This window comes from Ostrinia nubilalis, chromosome 10 (assembly GCF_963855985.1).
Source record: "Ostrinia nubilalis chromosome 10, ilOstNubi1.1, whole genome shotgun sequence".
Lineage (NCBI taxonomy): Eukaryota > Metazoa > Arthropoda > Insecta > Lepidoptera > Crambidae > Ostrinia > Ostrinia nubilalis.
Window position 1 is genome coordinate 9,580,076 of NC_087097.1, and position 9,837 is coordinate 9,589,912.

Here is a 9,837-nt window from a genome sequence, read left to right on the forward strand (position 1 = left end):
ATTTTGTTTATTATGCAGTTAATTTCGTTTGAGATTGTTTACAGGAAATAATCATTGTTTTATCACAAGAAATCGTGCAAAATTTTGTAGTGCGTGGTTGCGGTAGTACGTGGTGTCCTGGAAGTGACATAAGATACCACGCGTAAGTGTTTATTTCGTGATTTCCGACATTGGATCATTGTAAACATTTTTCACATTTTTTACAGTAATTTCTTCCTAAACGTTTTACCAGTATTTACACCAGGGTGCGGAAACTTCCATACTTCGGTCTTCCAAGTGAAACTTGCTTGAAAACAGCGACATCGGTGGATAAATTCAAATACTTTTTAACTACCCTAAAACGCTCTAGATGTCGCTGCTCCTGTTTCCTTCATATTTTCATTTTTTTTTAATTAAAATGTATTTGAGAATATTTTAATAACAATGTGAAAACTTTTTTTAAAATGAACTTAATTTGTTTTAATTTAAAACTGAACGGTGACATTTTTTGTTTTATGTAAAATAATAGAGTAGTAGAAATTACTATTTAACAACTTTGTTTTTCCTCCAAAATGGCCGGTGTTGTTTTTGCTATGTTAAATGCATTCTTGTTTTCTTAGCCATCGTTTAAGTGTTCTGTGGCCCTATTAAAGTATTGAAGAGTCGAGTCAGTCAAATTCAAGTTCATTCCTTCGTACCTGCTGCTGTTCTGGTTCATCGGAGTTTTGTTCGTTCCTTCGTGAATCGCGAAGAAACTTTCTGTTATGTTCACAAGTGATCTGAGCCCCGATTACGGTAACTTTTATAACGTCTACAATCCAGACGCGTTTCTGATTCTGCGATACGATTGGTCAAAACAGCTGACGTACGCTGTTGAACGACCAATCGTATCGCAGAATCGAGAAGCGTGTCTGGATTGTTGACGTTAAAAATTACCGTAATCGGGGCTCTGAGTTTTCTCAATGTGCAAATGCTTTTTTAGTGTTGTTGAAAACTTTGCGAAAAGACGCTTTTGGTGTATAATATTATATGTGTTCATAAATAGAGTAAAATTATCAAATTCAAAAGCTTTTGTTTATTTGCATTTCCATGTGCAATGTAGAATTTTTCCAAATCCATTGTTTTGAAAATAATACAATACGTACACCATAAAGATAAATATTTTCAAAATAATGGGTTTGAAAAAATTCTACATTGTACATCATAAAAACAATAATTCTTTGAAGGTTATGAGGGCCTATGTGTGCGTGAACTGTGTGTATGTGTGCGTGGACTTTATGTATGTATGTGTGCGTGGACTTTATGTATGTATGTGTGCGTGGACTATGTATGTATGTGAGCGTTCCGTACGTAGGTTAAGTACAGGGAATTTAACACCAGGCTGTCAATTAGTAGGTTCAAAAATTTGACAGAGAGGGCTCTCTATTTCCTATGTATTACTTTTCTCTATGATTTACTCTTATCATTTTTAATGATACCTATGTCAAGAAATAAAGATTTTACATTGAGTTTCATTGAATTTGAGCAAATTTATATTTTTTGTTTATTTAGAAAGAGAGAGTCTGCCCACAGAGAGCGAGATAGTGATACATAGTTTGTGCTTCAAGTAGGTATTCGGAGTGTGGCCTCCATTTTTATCTGTAGCTTCATGGTATTACCCAACCCACTGTGCGCGTGTGTGTGTTTGAGTCAAAATATGTTGCCAAAGTCAAAATTATGTTACCCTCTGATCGATAACAAAATTAATTTCGTCGCAGAAAAGATTGCCAAAGCCGTAGCCGCAGTAGTAGTTTCAGTAAAAGAAAGAAAGAAAGAAAAATTATTTATTCGATGCAAGTACAAAATAAAATAACAAATAGATAATTATAATAAAACCAAACAGTAAGGTACATGCACCAAAATAGCATCAGCTTAGTATAAGCCGTGACGGCAGAGAGCGCGTCAACTCACGACAGCGTTACCAGTTTTTTTTTGCCAAGTCGGGACTTTGGTACTTTTTGAGTGAAAATAGCGGGATTCTTCCGTCAGAAGCGGGACATATAGTAGAAAAACGTATACAGGGTGTTAGGTAAATGGGTATATTATGAGCCGACACTAGCCCATGTTACCATGGGCATAATATAAATGGTATGGTGAAGTCAGAAATTTGATATCATTTTATTTTTTTAAATTTTCATACAAAATAAATTTTATAAAATCCGATTTGTATGAAAAATTAAATAATTAAAATGAAGATATCAATTTTCTGACTTCACCATACCATTTATATAACCATGTTAACATGGGCTAGTGTCGGCTCATATACCCATTTTTCATTGTTTTTTGTTTATTTAGAAAGAGAAAGTCTGCCCACAGAGAGCGAGATAGTGATACATAGGTTGTGCTTCAAGTAGGTATTCGGAGTGTGGCCTCCATTTTTATCTTCATGGTAATGCCAGAAGCCATGATTGATGACGCAAACTTTTTTTTAAACTTAGGGGTAAATAATTTTCTAAACTAGTAATACTGACTAAGTGACAGTAATGACATAGTGTTAAGACTTTTTGGCGGGCTTTTGAACGCACTAGGCGCGATTTTTGAAGCCAATTTTGTATTTTTCTCTTTTTGTGTTATAAATAGTTATCTATCTATTGGAAGTCGTTAAGTCAACTTAAAACTCGACTATGCCGGACGGGGACGGTAAGGACCCGCCCAGGGGCAAGGAAAAAAGGAAGGCACCAAATAGAGATCACACCTATACGACTGCAGATGAAGATTTCTACAAACCGTACGTAAAACCAGGGTATAGAAGGCTATTCGCGGAGAACACGGTGAGTGGCGAGTTTTCTGTATTTGTGGAAAGCACGAAAGAGAATGAGAAGATCGGGAACAACAATCCCATCCTGACTACCAACCTTTTCAAAAATGAAATCAAGGGCATTACCAATCTTAAAAGAATTAACGCCAATAAAATATGTGTCACATTTTCCCAGTCTAGTAATGCCAATAACTTCCTGAAAAACGATCCCTTCCTAACCAAACACCAACTCAAGGCATACATCCCAGCCACAGCAGTAGAAACAGTCGGCGTGCTTCGCTTTGTACCCACTAGTATCAGCAATGAGGAACTTTTTAAAAAACTCTCATCTTCTTATGAGATCATAGGTGTACGTAGGTTCACCAAAAGAGACAACGGCGACATAAAGCCATTCCAATCTGTGTCTATCACATTTTTATCAACTGTGTTACCCGAACATGTGTATCTAGACCTTTTTAGGTTCAGAGTATTCCCATACAACGCTCCATTGTTGCAATGCTTCAAGTGTTTCAAATTCAACCATGGTGCTAAAATTTGTAAATCTGTGCAAAAATGCTCAATATGTTCTGAAGAACATCATTTTTCTGAATGTACTTCTAATAAAATAGCCAAATGCATAAACTGTCAAGGAGCTCATCTTGCCATTTCACGGGACTGTCCTGTCAAAAAACAAAAAATGGAAGATAAAAAAAATAAATTAACTTACGCTAATATGGTCTCCAGCAGTGCTGCGGCTACTAAGAGTAGCCCAGTTATCAAAAACTACATAAGCGAGTTTCCGCTACTGGCTGCTCCTAAAACTAACTTAAAATCTATTGCATCAAGGAAGCCACAAGCTAGCTCGGTTTCAACAGCGACCTCTTCCACTTCAACTAACTCGATGGAAGTTAAAGAAAAAGAACCACTTACCAATGAACAATTAATAGATGAAATATTAAACAATGATTTTATTCGCAAGGGCCTTGTAGGCGCCCTTGTCGCTATTGGCAACGAAACGAGGGCAGTTAATAGTTCTATTATACAGGAAATTCTTATAAAAAGTTTCAAAGGGCTTTAAATGGACAAAAGTTTCATAAGAATCTCTCAATTTAACGTCGAAGGTGTTATTAACAAAAAGCCATTACTTATAAAATTTTTGATTGATAATGATATTGATATATGTTTGTTAAACGAAACATGGTTGAAAGAAAACAGTTCTTTTCGTATTCATAATTACAATCTAGTTAGTAAAATAGGTAAAGAAAAAGAAGGCCGGGGTGGAGTCGCCATCCTAGTCAAAGACACTTTGAAATATTCAGTAATAGAGCTTCCCTTTTATGATTTTCTACAACCTGTAGCTATTAATCTGCGAACTGGCATAGGTAATTTAAGTATTCTATGTATATATTGTCCACCACCTAAAGAAAATAGATCAAGATTCAATGGTAGCAAACTGAAACAGATTATTAACTTACTACCTAAGCCACTTTTGCTATCAGGTGATATTAATGCTCACCACATCGCATTCGGCTGTGCTACTAGTAACGGTCGAGGTAACGAAGTTTACAATATATTTGACGAGAGCGACCTCTGTATCCTCAACTCAGGGGCGCCAACCACTGTTGGTAGATCTGTTCATAATCCTTCGGCTATAGATGTAACATGTGTCAGCCCTTCAGTAGCTCCATTATGTGATTGGAAAGTCTATGATGACCCAATGGGAAGTTATCACTATCCCACTGTAACAGATATCCAGATTTCTGTTGATAAATATCAGATAGGTGAACCAGTACACAAATTTATTTACAATAAAGCTGATTGGTTTAAATTTCATACTGAAACAGAAAACATGGTAGTTAATATTAATTTAGATAATACAGATCCATTAATAATTTATGACGATTTTTATAATAATTTAATTAGTATTAGAGACAAATGCGTACCTAAAGTAGTCAAAACCTCTCCCAATATAATGAAAAAGCCTGTACCTTGGTGGGATGATGAGTGTAATAGTGCAGTTAAAAAGAGTAAAGATGCTTTAAATTTTTATAGACGTAATCCAAGCATTGAAAACTACATTGCATATAAAAAATTGGATGCTGCTAAAAAACTAACTCTTAAGGAAAAAAAGAAAACTGGATGGAAATCTTTATGTGAATCTTTTAATAGATATACTCCTGTTAGTACAGTATGGAACTATATGAAGAGGTTTAAGCGTGTTTCAATTCCCAAACTGCCGAAGAATGATGAATGGATTCCCTCTTTTTTTGAGAAATATTCTCCTCTATCTCCTCCTGAAAAACAAGTAAATAATTCATTATTGCAAACATATTTCTCTCAAATTGGTGATGAAAAAGCAGCTTTTTTGTCTCAACATTTTTCTTGGGAAGAGTTTATGACTGCTCTGCAGTCTCGTAGGAACACTACTCCTGGTTTAGACAACATTCCTTATGAAGTTATTCGTCGCCTACATATTAATGCCAAAAAACTTTTACTCTACATTTTTAATTTACTATGGCAAACACAGGTCATCCCAGACTCATGGAAGACTCAATGTGTCATTCCTATACTTAAACCAGATAAGCCTCCTGATGACTGTAACTCTTATCGACCAATTTCTCTGTCTTCATGTATAGGTAAAGTATTTGAGTGCATGTTAAAGACAAGATTAGATTATTATGTCGAATCAAATAATATCTTACCAAATGAACAATTCGGATTTAGGAAAGGCCGAAGTGCAGCAGAAAGTTTTACAGCATTGGTCTCAGATGTTAGGAATTCTCTTGACAGTCACTCTGCAACAGCTTGTGTCTTCCTTGATGTACAGGGCGCATTCGATAACGTGGTCCCCTCAATTTTAATAGCCATCTTATGTGATATTGGAGTACCCGGGGTAGTCTGTAAATGGATTTTCAATTTTTTGTACAAAAGAATAATGTATATAAAATTTAATAACATTATTCATGGACCCGGATATGTATATAAAGGCACAATGCAGGGTGCTACGATTTCGCCATTATTGTACAATTTATACACTAGTCAAATTAATAAGTATTTAACACAAAGGGATATAAAATTTTTACAATTTGCTGATGATTTATTAATTTATACTGTAAATAAAAATGTAAATACTGCTGTGCATAGTTTAAACCTAGCTTTAGTTGAAATTCATAATTTTTATTCTGGTAAATTAAAACTTGATATTAGTCCCAATAAGAGCGGCGTTATGTTATTCTCGAAAAAATATAATGAATGTAATTCTAATATTTATTATAATAATAATCCTCTTCCATGGATTCAGGAAAAAAAGTTTTTAGGAGTGTGTCTAGATAAAAAACTCACATTTGAAAGTCATATCAAGCTTCTAATTCGCAACTCTTCTAAGGCTTTAAACATATTGCGTTCACTAGCTGGTGTAAGTTGGGGCTCTGATCCCAAGATTCTATCAATGTTATACAAGAGTTTAGTACGCAGTCATTTCGACTATAGTACTTTGGCATATATGAACTGTAGCCCAACCCTACTAAAAAAATTAGACGTTATTCAGAATAAAGCACTTAGAATAATAACAGGAGCTATGTGTTCAACTCCTATCATTGCTATGCAATGTGAAACATGCATTCCACCTTTAGTACTGAGACGTATTCAACTAGCAGGAAATTTTTGCCTTAAACTAATAACTTCAACCAACAAACCAGTACTAGATAGAATCATGCCTCCCTTATCATCCCAAATGTGCTCTACTCCTCCTCCTCCAATTACAGGTAATGAGTTAATATCTGGACGCACTCCAGCCTTACTAAGAATTGCATTGTATATAGAGTCTCTCACTGTAAATATGTATAAAGATAAGCCATGGCCCATGTATAAAGTTAATTATGAAGATCTTGTTGTAAAAAATTTCACTATTTTAAGAGAAAAGATCACCAATCAAATCGATCTTAATAAATTTCTAAATAAGTCTTATTATAAAGTGTACACAGATGGTTCAAAGAAAGAGAATAGAGTAACCTCTGCATTTTATGATCCACAACTTAAACTTACTCAAAGTCATAAAATTGAAAGCCACTGTAGTATCTTTACTGCAGAAAGTTATGCTATCCTCTTAGCACTTAAACATATCTGTACATGTAATCCACCATCTGACAATATTATTATTCTAACTGACTCTAAAAGCGTATTACTAGCTCTGGAAAATAACTCTTGTAAATATAATTTGAATTATATAATTTATGATATTAAGAAATTAATTAATAACATATATAGACTTACTGGTAAGACACTGCTCTTCCTTTGGGTACCATCGCACCGTGGCATCAGGGGGAATGAAATTGTTGATCTGGCTGCAAGGAATGGCTTTGATGTTGACCATTCTACGTTGTTGAAGTTACCTCACACTGACTATCAAGCCGCAATCAATCAAGACCTGAAAAAGATATGGCATGAGTACTGGACAATTACTAGTATGGAAAAGGGAAAATGGTATGCTAAGATCCAAGGAAGCCCGCCCGCCAAACCTTGGTACCATCGGAGGAATGAGAATATAGATAACAGGAAGTTTATAACCATCATAAATAGGCTGAGATTTGGCCATTGCCACGCTCCCACTCACCTGAAGAGGCTCAACTTGATTCCGAGCCCTGAATGTACATATTGCAATGAAGAGCTTGCTGATTTGGAACACATAATCTTGAAATGTAGAAGTTTTGGAGTTCAGAGACTGGTCATGATCGATGACCTTCAATCTATTTGTGAACGTGTACCAGAGTCGTTGGACGAGCTCCTGAAGGATCCGAAACTTTTCAAACCCTTATATACTTTCGTGGTTTCAACTCTGGGAACTATTTGAGAAGAGAATATCAGTGAATCAGTTGGAATCATCAGTGCTGTGCATCAGTGCAGTGAAGTGAACTCAGTGAAGTGTCAAGTCAAACACAGATGTGATGTGTCAAATTCAAACAAAAGTTCAACGGACTTCAAAGACTGGCTTAAAAGGGCTTGCACCCAGAGCCGTGAAAAACTATATTAAAAAAAAAGACAGTAATGACAGGAGCAATGTCCAATCCACAGTCCAATCCAATGATTGATTTTTTATCAGTGTTGCCAGAAGGTTACTTTTGTAACCTTTTAGGTTACTTTTGAACTGCAGTGGTTACTTTTAGGTTACACTAATGAAAAGGTTACTTTTAGGTGATTTTTCAGAAATTGTAGAATTAACTTTTACAGGTTATTCAGTAAAAAATATTAATAATGACAATTTAAAAATTATGTCATAAAGTGCATTTAAACTTGAATTTGATTTATTATTTGTTAAAAAAAATGAGTTTTAGCGAATGTTTTTCGATAATAAAACGCAAATCCATGAAACGTTTTTATACGACTGGTCACTTTTCGAATTTAGATGATCAATTGTATTCATTTTCCATCCATGAACAACCTACTTTTTTATATTTCTGGTAACTTCTGACTAGACCCGACTGGCAACACTGTTTTTTATTAATCCCAAATCCACCTAAATCCCACCATCCATTCATGCATCCCTGAGTAAAGATTCGTAAAAAAATCATCAACATCAAGCAATAGCTAGAAACAACCACTTTATTGGATTGCTGAACCAGCCTAAAGATTTTGCAGAGCTTAGGAATACAAAATGGGTAAAACTTCTAAAGACAAACGTGATATCTACTACAGGTTAGCTAAAGAAGAAGGGTGGCGCGCCAGAAGCGCATTTAAATTATTGCAAATTAATGAAGAGTACAATATATTCGACGGAGTCTTACGAGCAGTAGACCTTTGTGCAGCTCCTGGAAGTTGGAGTCAGGTGCTAACGAAAAAACTGCGACAAAACGCTGAAAATGACGAGGACGTTAAAATAGTGGCAGTAGACTTGCAGGCAATGGCTGCTTTACCCGGAGTGATTCAAATCCAAGGCGATATCACGAAGCTTTCTACAGCTAATGAAATAATCAAAGAGTTCAAAGGACTGAAATCTGATTTGGTGGTCTGTGATGGGGCACCTGATGTGACAGGATTACATGATATTGATGAATATGTTCAGTCCCAACTTTTACTTGCTGCATTGAACATTACTACACATGTATTAAAACCAGGCGGTGTGTTTGTAGCCAAGATATTTAGAGGAAAAGATGTAACTTTGCTGTATTCTCAATTAAAACAGTTTTTCAAATTTGTTACTGTTTCCAAACCTCGGAGTTCCAGGAATTCAAGCATTGAAGCTTTTGTTATATGTCAAAGCTATGAACCACCTGAGGGTTATGTGCCCACTATGGTAAATCCCTTACTTGATCATAAATATTGTGATTTTAATCAGTTCACAGGACCAAACAGATTTATTGTTCCGTTCAATGCTTGTGGAGACTTGAGCGCTTATGACTCTGATACATCATACCCATTATTACTTGAAGGCCAAAGTTCTTATGAATACAAAGAACCCGTACAAGGACCTATTAACCCACCTTATAAAGAAGTATTGGATAAAATTAAAGGACCTTAAAAATTTTATTTCAGGTAGTTTTAATTAAAAAGAAACTTCTAAAATCTCTGTATATTGTTACATTAATCTACAATGTTATCATCATTTTGTAGAATTAAATAGGGCATTAAACATCTGAATTTGAAATACATAAAAAATATGTGTTGTTCAATATTTTGTTTCAAAGCTTTGAATGTATTTAATCAATTATTATATTTAAATGTAATAAAAATATGTTGAATTCATGTTAGTGTTATTTTTACCCAAATATCCATTAAATCTGTTGGGATATTGATCACAAAATTCATTGGGGAATTTTGACATTTTGTGATAGGCTTTCTATTGGTGACCCCAATTCGTGCCCCAAATGGCCCCAATGCCCCAAGGCCCGGTTTTCACCAAGGTGGAGTGGAGAAGACGTCGGGCCGTTATTTTTTTTTTATAGAACATCGGGCCGTTATTTTTTTTTTGACAGCGGCGCCGGCTTGACACGGAGCGAACGAAGCGGAGAAGTGGAAATAATGAAATCCGATTGGTTATTCAATCATGAGTTTTGAGATATGACCAATTATAGTTATTTTTAAAGTAT

General features: G+C 35.2%; 1 protein-coding gene and 1 long non-coding RNA gene across 2 annotated transcripts; one reads left to right on the top strand and one right to left on the bottom strand.

Annotated features, from left to right (window-relative positions):
- Positions 1-4,897: 4,897 nt before the first annotated feature.
- On the bottom strand, positions 4,898-7,683 carry LOC135075150 (uncharacterized). Its single transcript, XR_010257972.1, has 4 exons — positions 7,368-7,683; positions 7,028-7,181; positions 5,458-5,653; positions 4,898-5,049 (listed from the first exon to the last, which is right to left on the bottom strand). It is a non-coding gene; the product is annotated as an uncharacterized LOC135075150 (long non-coding RNA).
- A 589-nt stretch (positions 7,684-8,272) lies between these two features.
- LOC135075569 (tRNA (cytidine(32)/guanosine(34)-2'-O)-methyltransferase) lies at positions 8,273-9,491 on the top strand. The gene has a single exon (XM_063969990.1). It carries the CDS (start codon positions 8,406-8,408, stop codon positions 9,267-9,269), a length of 864 nt encoding a protein of 287 aa, XP_063826060.1. The 5' UTR covers positions 8,273-8,405; the 3' UTR covers positions 9,270-9,491.
- Positions 9,492-9,837: the final 346 nt, after the last annotated feature.

Excerpts from the sequence above, each read along its gene's own strand:
- LOC135075569 (XM_063969990.1), top strand. The coding sequence starts at position 8,406 with ATGGGTAAAACTTCTAAAGACAAACGTGATATCTACTACAGGTTAGCT.